Here is an 11620-nt window from a genome sequence, read left to right as displayed (position 1 = left end):
ACTTAAGCGGGTGCCTATGTGAGTTTGGGCGGGTTAGACGGATGTCTCAGTAAGTCTAGACACCTTTTCATAATTTTTAAATGCCTAATGTTAATTGGAATGGTGGCAAGCCGTCTAACCAACAAAGTTAGGCAGAGATTTTTAAAAGAGTGGAAATAACAAAAAAACTGATACGACCCGTACCGGACCCGGAGAGTGGTTCAGTGGACAGAGGTCGGTAGGGACAAAAGCGGAAATAAAGAAAAATTTGACGAACAAACGCACAGTCGACATACACTCGCCTCCCCCCTCTCTCTCTCCAAACAAATCCTTGTTCTGAGTTTTTTTGGGTTTGTTTTTAGTTTCCTCGCTGTGCCGCGCCGCCACTGTTTTATGCGCCTCCATCATCCTCTTCGTCGCCTAGGGTTTCTAGGGTTTTCAGAGGGATCTTCTGGGGCTTTCCGAGCTGGATTATTCCCTCTCCTTCCTCAGACGAATCTCCATGCGCCGCTGGTTCAGCGGCTTCGTTGATTAGGCCCCCTCTCAATCACCACCGCACTTTCCTCCAATCACTCCCCTCCTCCTCAGCCGCCGCCGCCGCTCCCTCCCCTCCCAGTTTTCTCTCGATCCCTATAATCCAATGGTTACAGTGATTCCATTTGGCTATTTCTAGGCATGGTTGTTCAATTGATTGCTCTTCTGGTTGTGTTCTGAGGGTTTTTGATTTGGATGGCATTGGGGGATTTGATGGCCTCCCGGTTTTCGCAATCCTCGGTGGTGGTCTACAGTCAGTTGGACGACTGCGCCTCCAGCCACGACGACGTCGATTTGAGCTCCCAGAGAAGGGAATCAGAGACTGCCAGTAGTAGTTATGGAAATGCCACCGCCACAAGCATGGCCTACTTGCCCCAAACTGTTGTATTGGGTGAACTTCGACACTATGCTTTCGAGGCTTGCGTGCCCACCGGACCATCGGATAGTGGTTTGGTCTCGAAATGGCGGCCTAAAGACCGAGTAAGCCCCTTCTTTCATTACATGTTCTTCATTTTTCTCGTTGGCATAAATTCCTTAATAAAGTTGTATTTGTTAGATTATTTGACAAGAAAAAATGTCTCATTTTTTAGTTCAGTATGCCAGTGGCTTTACTTCTTCAGAAAATGAAATCCGTAGTTAAAATCCCACTAATTCAAATTTATAATTTCATGAAAGATTGTTAATTTTTTTCCCTCATCGATTTTGAGCATGTAAAGACCAGGTATTTGTGTTGTGTCTAGGAAGTTTTAACGTTCCCTCGCTAGTTGTTCTTTTGAGTACATTATTGTCAGGTACTTTGGTGATACAACCCAACAACTTGGGTTTGAATTAGGTTTCGATTAATGGGTTGTATGAATAATTCCATTTTTAGTTCGATAGGAAAGAAAAGTTTGTCAATTTCTTATATTTATCGTCTGTTAATCATTTCAGCAGATAAAATTTAAGGAAGTGATTTTCACACTCCTAGATTTCTCCTTTTGCACCCTCCCCTTTTTCTTTTTATTTACATTTATTCTTCTTTGATTAATTCAATCCTAATGGTAGAAATAAGGGGATGAGTGCAGAATAAAGGGGAGTGCAAAGACCACTTCTCAAATTCAATTTGTTTATTTCTCTGTAAAACCAACAAAAAACCAAGGTGCTTAAATCATGTGGTCTTGAAAAAGTGATGAACTGAACAATTCTAAAGAAGGAGTAATCACTCAAGAAGCCACCTTGTTCACAATTCATCTAGTCATATACTGCTGGAAAGCCCTGATTGTAAGAAAGAGTTTTCTTTTTTCTGCCCTCTTCAAGGCCAGGTTCCTTTCCAGTTGGCTATTACTGCTAGTTTTTGTCGCTGCAGCGATCCATTCAAACCTCCCACAAATACGTTACATTTCCTTTTTCCAATTTGTTACAGAATGATGTGTGACTATCCGAGAATTTCAACCACACCATTACATGTATGATGTATCACTTGACAGAAAGAATTAGTATAATGGTTGGTTAACTTTGATCGAGAAAAAAGATTTTGTATGATTTGGGTATTTCTAAATTTAATGCCATGTTCTTCTCTTTCTATTATTGAGACAAAGAAAGGACTCAACTTCTGCTTTTATTTTGGATTTCCAAATTATCATTGTTTGAACCATTGGACATTTTGAAAACTGTACTCATGCAGTTTTATCAGTGAACATTAGTGTTTACGGGTAGTAACGGATCACACAGAATGCCTAGGTGCTTCCTGCGGTCTAGCCTATTGGTAAACTTTGATGGCACTGTCAATGTTGGTTTAAGTTTTATCTGCTGAAAACCTGATCTTTGTTTGGTTTTTTAGAATATGCACATTCGTGTAGAATGGCAAATTTAGGTTTTTCGTCCTTTTGTTATGAACTTTCAACCCTATTCTTCAACGACGAAATTGAAGCAATTATTAAATTTATCTGTTTTCTTTGTTGAACTTAGTTTCTTGTTTTTGTTCTAACTGAAGATGCTCACAATATTGTACTTGTTAATTTGTCTTTGCTTTGGTTTAAATTTCAACTTCTTTGCAGATGAAGACGGGATGTGTAGCTCTAGTATTATGTTTAAACATTAGCGTTGATCCGCCTGATGTAATTAAGATATCTCCCTGTGCCAGAATGGAGTGCTGGATAGGTGAATTTACACTGCTGATTTTTACTTTCCTTCAGTTTGTTGGTTGTGTAGTGGTTATTAATTCTTTTCTTTAACTGTTCGGGTTGGCTTATTGAGTTTCTTACTTTTTGGATTTGGTACAGTGTGCGTGAGTTCTAGATCCTCTTATCCGTTTTTCAATACCAAAGCACCCTTGGCATGCTACGGCTAATAATTTTAATCTGCAATAATAAGAGATTGATTTAAGTTCTTCACTAAAAATGTACATATTCCGTAGTGAAAGTTTGAATTCTTTTTTGTTATCATCTTGTACCCGTTATCAAATAATAAGTAAACACATGCTTCCAAGAGGGAATGATGCACAGTTTTAGGGCTACAACCATTATAACTCAGACACAGCCAAACTTCATTTTATCATCCCTTTGGCAATGAAATATAACAAAATGAAAAGTTTGGATAATTATATACTTTTCTTTGTCAAGTTTACCATTCTGTTAACGTATTTTTCTGTGTCTTCAGATCCATTTTCTATGGCTCCACAAAAAGCTCTAGAAACAATTGGTAGAACCTTGAGTGAACAGTACGAAAGGTGGCAACCCAGGGTGAGAAAGTTTTTGTTTTCTTTTTGCACGCTGTTGATTTTGTTGTTTAAAATTAATTTTTGATTTTGTTTTACAATATGTGACCAGGCTCGCTACAAGGTTCAGCTTGATCCTACAGTAGAAGAAGTGAAGAAACTTTGTAATACATGCCGCAAATACGCCAAGTCCGAGAGAGTACTTTTCCACTATAATGGACATGGTGTACCCAAGCCAACTGCTAATGGTGAAATTTGGCTCTTTAATAAGGTTTTTACCAATTTCAAGCCTGCTGTTTTGTTCCCTTGCTATCTTTAAATAAAATACCTTCTAGGTACTCATTTATTTAAATTTTTTGGGTGAAGAGTTATACACAGTATATTCCCTTGCCGATTAGTGACCTCGATTCGTGGTTGAAGACACCGTCAATATATGTGTTTGATTGTTCTGCTGCTGGGATGATAGTCAATTCTTTCATTGAGGTATCCTACAGTGCAGTTATGAATGTTTTAGCTTTCGATGATGTCTGAACTTGTATTATGTTATTCTATAGTATAGAATCACTGTAATGTTTGGATATTTTTTGGTTAGCTTTATGATTTGGGTGGCTCTAGCTCGTCTGGATCTGCAAGAGATTGTATCCTGCTAGCGGCCTGTGAACCACATGAAACTCTGCCACAAAGTGCTGAATTCCCTGCTGATGTGTTTACTTCTTGCCTCACAACTCCCATTAAGATGGCATTAAGATGGTGAAGCTTGTCTCCTTATTTTGTTAGAAGTGATTATCGGTCTTAAGTTTTGCCTTACTGTTATTGTACTTCATCCTCCGGGCTGCTGTACAATTACTGTCATTGATTATAATTATCTCATGTTTTCACTATTTGTTTATCTCCTTGTTATGTTCTAGCATTCTATATCATTTACTTATTTGATTGTTATGTATTTTCTCAGGTTCTGCACACGATCATTACTTCATGAGTCTCTTGATTATTCGCTAATCGATAAAATACCTGGCCGCCAAAATGACCGGAAAACCCTCCTTGGCGAGTTGAATTGGATTTTTACTGCGGTCACTGATACGATTGCATGGAATGTTCTCCCTCATGGTAGTTTTTTTGTCTTTCCAATTTACTGGTCTGCTGTACTGTTATCTAATGTTTTTGAATTGAATTTTCATTTGTATGCTTTGGTGGTGGCACATCCATGTAATTCTCAGTTCTGTGTTGCAGATCTTTTCCAGAGACTGTTCAGACAAGACCTGCTAGTTGCCAGCCTTTTTCGTAATTTTTTACTTGCTGAGCGAATTATGAGATCTGCAAATTGCTCTCCGATCTCTTACCCGCAGTTGCCTCCAACCCATCAGCATCATATGTGGTACTACTAAAGGAGAGAATTTTTAAGTTATGCCATATGTCAGCTAAATCAGTTGTCAATCTTTTTGCATTTTCACTCTGCAGGGATGCATGGGACATGGCTGCTGAGATATGCCTTTCTCAGCTTCCATCATTGGTTGAGGATCCTAATGCGGAGTTCCAGGTGTGCTTCTGGGTTCTTTTTATCCTTTGTTGCATTTTTTACGTTATGCAGTTAGGTTCCTATTGGTGTTATGTGGAGTTAGATATTTGTATGAGTTTCCTGTTTTGTCTGTTTGTGACATGCCTAACATTTACTTCTATCATTATATTTTTGCTTTATTCCAGCCAAGTCCATTTTTCACTGAGCAGTTGACTGCTTTTGAGGTATGGCTTGACCATGGGTCTGAACTCAAGAAACCACCAGAGCAGTTGCCTATTGTTCTTCAGGTGTGGTGTTATACTTCTCAACTTTTAGATTTGGTTCGCTAAAGCATTATGGGATATAAGTTTGATGTTTTCTTTTCTTTATATCATGTCTAATTGAGTTTGTTTTTAAAATGGGTTGAAAAGTCACCTTTATGCTGCTTTTATCCTGTCTGAGGCATTTGATATAAAGCTTCCTTAATTACGTGTATTTGGCAACAGTATCATTTTTGTTAAGCCCCGCTGTGAAATAATTGGGCAAAATGACATGGTAGTTCTACGTAGTATTGGTTGAGTTCAGTTCAATAAAGATGATAACAGAGTAGTGCCATGGTCCCTAAGTTGTGATGGTGTATTTGGTTTGAAGGGCAATTCTACTTTTCTTCGTTATGTTGATTCAACTTGATTTGTCGTTCATCATGTATCATTGTGTTAAGTTCATTCTCTGCCAGATTTTTCTGTTCCTTAATAGCCTGACTGAATAACATCTGTATTTTAGGTGTTACTAAGTCAATGCCACCGATCTCGAGCTTTGGTTCTTCTTGGAAGATTCCTTGATATGGGATCCTGGGCTGTAGATCTGGTATTTGTGGTCATTTAAAAATGTTCCGTCTTATTATCTCTATGTTGGTTGAGAGCAATATTTTGATGGTTTTTAAAAATGACATTTCTGTTTTTAGGCCTTGTCTGTTGGGATATTTCCATACGTTCTGAAGCTGTTACAAACAATGACACCTGAACTACGACAAATTCTTGTATTTATTTGGACAAAAATTCTTGCTCTTGATAAGGTATGCCTAGATTACTGCAGCACATTCTTTGTCCGGATGTTTATAATTGCTATCATCATGACATGCTCTTGTCGGAATCTGCTGCTGTCGCATATTATCTTGATACCTGCTTCTAATCTTAGGCATCAGTGTCTACATATCAAAACTGTTTGTTATCAACAATGTGTGAAGCACGTGCTTCTTTGCTTTATTCCTGATGTGTCATGATTTTTTTCGATTTTGCTTGATAAGTTCCTTTCTGGTGCCATATACTTGCCCCCTTTTGTTTCAGTTAGTACTACAGTAGTAATCACACTTATTTATTTATTTATTTATTTTTTTTGTGTCGAATCAGTCATGTCAGGTTGATCTAGTGAAGGATGGGGGTCATACATATTTCATCAGGTTTCTTGATAGTATGGAAGCGTATCCAGAACAGCGTGCAATGGCTGCTTTTGTTTTAGCTGTAATTGTCGATGGGCATAGACGCGGGCAGGAAGCTTGTATTGAAGCAGGTTTGATACATGTTTGCTTGAAGCACCTTCAGGGTCCAACTCTAAATGATACACAGACAGAACCGCTATTTCTTCAGTGGCTTTGTCTCTGTCTTGGGAAGCTGTGGGAGGATTTCACAGAGGCCCAAATATTTGGTTTGCAGGCAGATGCCCCTGCAATATGTGCTTCTCTACTTTCTGAGCCCCAACCAGAGGTAAAGTTTTACCGTATAGACTTTTTTATGAACCAATGACATTTTTGGGTTCTGTAACGTAGTCAATGAGATTCTTCTATTTCAGGTTAGGGCTTCTGCTGTTTTCGCACTGGGTACCCTGCTTGATGTGGGTTCAGGCAATGGCGTTGGTGGAGAAGAAGAATATGATGATGATGAAAAGATTAGTGCTGAAATTAGTATTGTTAGAAGTCTACTAAGTGTTGCTTCAGATGGGAGCCCTCTGGTCAGGGCCGAAGTTGCTGTTGGTATGTGATTAGTCATCTGATATTCAGTTAATCATATTCGTTTGGTTGGACTTTTATTATAAATATGCACTAGATTGTCTGTCACCAGTACATACCCTAGTGTTTTTCCTTACTATCTTTCCCCCCATTCAAAACATTAGCAGGATTCTTTTACGGGACCCTGAAATTTGATTAGTCATGAAGAGATTTCTTGTAGGAATTTTGATTGTGTAAAGTTGTATATTCATCTTTACAGCACTGGGACGCTTTGCCTTTGGCCATAACAAGCACCTCAAGTCAATTGCTGCTGCATATTGGAAACCACAATCTAATTCTGTTTTGAATTCCTTGCCCTCTTTGGCTCATATGAAAGGTAACGTTGTTTCATCTCAAATTGGTCCACTTTTGAGAGGGACCAATGACAACTCATTGGGCCGAGATGGAAGAGTCTCCACCAGCAGCCCTCTAGCGAGTTCTGGAATTATGCATGGATCACCATTGTCTGACGATTCATCTCATCATTCTGATTCTGGAATATTAAATGATGGAGTGAGCAATGGTGTTGTCAACCACTCAACACCTGAACCCCTGGACAATGCAATTTACTCTCTGTGTGTATTGGCTATGTGTACTCTAGCCAAGGATCCATCTCCACGCATTGCAAGCCTTGGTAGGCGGGTTTTGGCCATTATAGGGATTGAACAAGTGGTGGCCAAACCCATGAAGTCCACTGGTAACAGTGTTCGACCTGGTGAATCCATTACAGCAACTCCAATTCCCAGTTTTTCTGGATTAGCTCGATCTTCTTCATGGTTTGATATGAATGGAGGTTATGATTTGAGAATTACTTACTGTTTCTCCCAGTCATTGTCTTTTTATTAATTGCAGGGACCAACATTGGTATGATTAAAACATCAAAAGGAGCTGAATGTCAGGGGGAAAAATAACTTGGAAGTTATTATTTAACCCGATATTCAGCTCCACTTGATGTTTTGATGTATGGTGTTGGTGGTTAGTTTAATCTATCTTTGCACTTTCAATCTTGTTATTTAGTAACCGATTTTTGACAGGTCATATGCCATTCCGAACTCCTCCTGTCAGCCCTCCTCGGCCCAATTACTTAGCTGGAATGCGGAGAGTATACTCTTTAGAGCTCAGGCCTCATATAATGAGTCCAGATTCTGGATTAGCGGATCCACTTTTAGGTTCTGCAGGAACTTCTGGAGCCTCGGAACGCAGTTTTCTTCCTCAATCAACCATCTACAATTGGAGTTGCGGGCACTTTTCCAAGCCGCTTCTCATTGTGGCAGATGACAGTAAAGAAGTACTTAGTAGAAGAGAGGAGAGAGAAAAATTTGCCTTGGAGCACATTGCTAAATGCCAGCACTCGTGTTGGTTTTCTTGTCTAATTCTTCTTCTCACTCTTTAACTATTATTTTTGTTTACCATTTTTTAGGCTGTTTGATGGAATTAATGTATCTTCCATGTTCGTGGTCAGCTGTGAGCAAGCTTAATAATCAAATTGCTAGCTGGGACACCAAATTTGAGACGGGTACAAAAACAATCTTGCTGAATCCATTTTCTCCTATTGTGGTTGCGGCAGACGAGAAAGAGCGAATCAGGTGCGTGGGTTATCACTTTTTCAAAATTTCTTTGTTTAATATTTATATGTACTGTGTGGCTAATATTCATTCTATGTTTTCTTTGTTCGTCATGATAAACTTTCAGAGACAGAAAAACTGTGCTAGAAATAGTCATTAAGTTATTATGACTTGTGGAATTTGGAACGGATGCCTGTTTTCTTGTCCTGTGTGTGATGGATTTCAGTTCCCTTTTACCTTATTGGGGCACAGCTCAATGCCCTTTGTGTACAATGGTCCTGTTTTTTAGTTTTGTTTTGTGTGATAGTTAATAGGTATGCTTTTGATTTTTTATGAATGATGGGGTGTTGGTACCTTGTTTGAAAAATAAAAAATGGCCTATGCCACCCTCTTTGTCAAACTATCAGGTGCTGTTTGGGTTTTGGGTAGCTATTGGATGAATATGGGTTCATGTATGAGTGAATTTGGTTCATGTTGGTAGAATATATTGATTACCCTCATTCTCCGACTCTTTAGTCTAGTATAAATTTGATGGTGTGTTAATGTTTTGGTGGTTATTTCTTCATAGGGTATGGAACTACCAAGAGCAGAAGGAGGCTACCCTTCTCAACAGCTTCGATAACCATGATTTTCCTGACAAAGGAATCGCCAAGCTCTGCCTTGTGAATGAGCTTGATGACAGCTTGCTTCTTGCTGCTTCAGGTAATATTCTATACTACAGAAAGACTAGCTTCTTCGTCAGGAAGGGAGCTATTATTGAACCTTTCTAATTAATTTGCCCCTTTTCTGCGGTCATATAATTAGGTGATGGACACATTCGAATTTGGAAAGATTACACTTTGAAGGGTAAGCAGAAGCTTGTCACTGCATTTTCTTCAATTCAAGGTCATAAACCTGGCGTGCGAAGTTTGAATGCTGTTGTGGATTGGCAACAACAATCTGGATATCTGGTACTTATTTTCTTTAGGATGTAATGCGTTAGTGCTATAGAACAAGTTCTGTTTCAATTTTTGTGATTCTTGTTCTTTGTTGTGAATACTGTTTTGATTGCTTCTTCATCCCTCCATTTGCTAGTATGCTTCTGGCGAATTATCATCCATTATGCTTTGGGATCTGGATAAAGAGCAGCTTATTAATTCTATTCCTTCTTCTTCAGATTGTAGCATCTCAGCACTGGTGAGTTCTTACCACCTCAACATACTTTCAACATCTATTCAATTTACAGCTGTAGTTGTATCAATTACAGACATAGTCCGTGTGGATTTGGCTATTGAGACTGTCTAATATGTTGTATCTTGAAAATGAATGGTGTAATAATGACTGGATCCTGCATTGTCTGTGTAGTCTGCTTCTCAGGTTCACGTTGGTCACTTTGCAGCTGGTTTTGTGGATGGTTCTGTCAGGCTTTATGATGTGCGAACTCCTGAAATGTAAGCTCTTTGTGTCTTCTCAGGCAAATTTATGACGTATTACTTCTCAAAGCGTTGCAATTAACTGCAAATGATAAGTTGCAAATAGTTAGATTTGCAGACCTAGATGGACAATTTCTTTTATGGCCTTGTGTAGTCTTTAGGATTGGATTGGAATGGATGACTCACTATATTCAAGGTATTTGAAGGTAGAGGCGGATGATTTTTCATGTAGGGGATGGAACATGAAGATGAAGTAAACTTATTCCTTATAATCCTGCCATTTTTTTGGGGGGTGGGTAGGTGGGATTGGAATGGATGAGTTTCCTTAATGAGTAATCCATTTCTACCTTCAAGATGGACACAATTTTTTTTCCATCTCTTCCTCCAAAATGTCTTGAATATAGTGGGTTATCCATTCCAATCCAATCCTAGCGACCAAAAGAGGCCTATTATACGTGTGGCAAAGGATACACTTTTTGTATCTGTTTCTGTCACTATACATTTGTCTCTCCAATCCGTACGTAAAAAATAACCATATTAGCATGCTACTGGGTTTGAGTTCAGCTCCTCACTAAACTTGGATTTCTTGCTGTGATATTGATGATTTGTGTATGCTATTGCTTTGAGCTGTTTTATTTGTGTGTTTGTAAATCTTAGGCTTGTCTGTTCAACCCGGCCACACACTCAGAAGGTGGAAAGAGTTGTGGGGATTGGCTTTCAACCTGGGCTTGATCCTGGCAAGGTAAGTGGGGAGACCCTTGTTTGATATTTGTTTTTGAAGTTATTCCGATTGAAAGTGAGACTTAGATGAAATTCTTCTCTTCATCCAGATTGTAAGTGCGTCTCAAGCTGGTGACATTCAGTTCCTTGATATCAGAAACGACAGGGATGCCTACCTTACGATTGAAGCTCACCGCGGTTCACTGACAGCTTTAGCTGTTCACAGGCATGCCCCAATCATTGCCAGTGGCTCGGCCAAACAGCTCATAAAAGTCTTCAGCTTGGAGGGCGAACAATTGGGCACAATAAGATACTACCCTTCCTTTATGGCCCAAAAGATTGGTCCTGTTAGTAGCCTAGCCTTCCATCCCTATGAAGTGCTGCTTGCAGCTGGTGCCGCAGATGCTTGCGCATCCATTTATGCTGACGACAACTCTCATGCTAGATGAGCATTCTTTCATCTTGGAAGGCAATGCATATGGATTGACTTCAAATGCAATCGTGCCGTTGCAGATCACTCGGGGCATCTGGACCATTGTGTGATATAACATTCCTCTGCCCCGATTCCTCTTCAACGTCAACGGGTGGATCTTGAAGCACCGGTAGGCTGCTGTCTACCGCTTGTGTATGCTATATATAATATTCGTTAGCCTCCGGTGTAGTGGGTCACAGTTGTGGGGAACAAATTCCTGCATATTTATTGGGGGCTCTGGAAAATAATGTGTTATATAGGGTAATTGCTTGTAAATATCCCTTCCATTTTTTATCTCCTCATTTTGGTGTGTTCATTTCTTTTTCTTTTTTTTTTCCTTTCCCTTTGTTCGATTTGTAAAAACGACGCGTATTAATTGATCGTAATCTTAGATGGTGACGCGGGTAATTATCTCGTGAAATACATTGAACTCGATAATCTCTCGATGGCTCGTCACGGTCTTATGTTGAAGTTGTAAATAATTCATCAGGCATTTCCTTTGTGTTTTATTCCGACTCTAGTCGCCAGGTACTTTTGCCATAATGAATGTACCTATTTGTGTCCCTAGCCAAAAATTGTTACCGAGTTCTGCTGTCACTTTTTCTTGGGAAATGGCCGGATTGTTAGAAGTGATTAAAATGATTGACGTATTAATTAAATAGTGGTGACGCTAGCAATCTGATTCTGATGTTGATGTCATATTT

General features: G+C 39.3%; 1 protein-coding gene across 1 annotated transcript; it reads left to right on the top strand.

The window, feature by feature from the left end:
- Positions 1 to 216: 216 nt before the first annotated feature.
- On the top strand, positions 217 to 11593 carry LOC137723137 (regulatory-associated protein of TOR 1-like). Its single transcript, XM_068462307.1, has 23 exons — positions 217 to 993; positions 2550 to 2652; positions 3151 to 3233; positions 3321 to 3479; positions 3575 to 3691; positions 3801 to 3958; positions 4161 to 4315; positions 4439 to 4583; positions 4667 to 4745; positions 4910 to 5011; positions 5487 to 5570; positions 5668 to 5778; positions 6113 to 6466; positions 6552 to 6732; positions 6968 to 7540; positions 7782 to 8102; positions 8210 to 8333; positions 8881 to 9014; positions 9117 to 9262; positions 9387 to 9488; positions 9657 to 9742; positions 10382 to 10466; positions 10555 to 11593. Exons 1-23 carry the CDS (start codon positions 709 to 711, stop codon positions 10891 to 10893), a joined length of 4026 nt encoding a protein of 1341 aa, XP_068318408.1. The 5' UTR covers positions 217 to 708; the 3' UTR covers positions 10894 to 11593.
- Positions 11594 to 11620: the final 27 nt, after the last annotated feature.

This window comes from Pyrus communis, chromosome 17 (assembly GCF_963583255.1).
Source record: "Pyrus communis chromosome 17, drPyrComm1.1, whole genome shotgun sequence".
NCBI classification, from domain to species: Eukaryota; Viridiplantae; Streptophyta; class Magnoliopsida; order Rosales; family Rosaceae; genus Pyrus; species Pyrus communis.
This window is presented reverse-complemented; position numbering and strand designations above follow the sequence as displayed.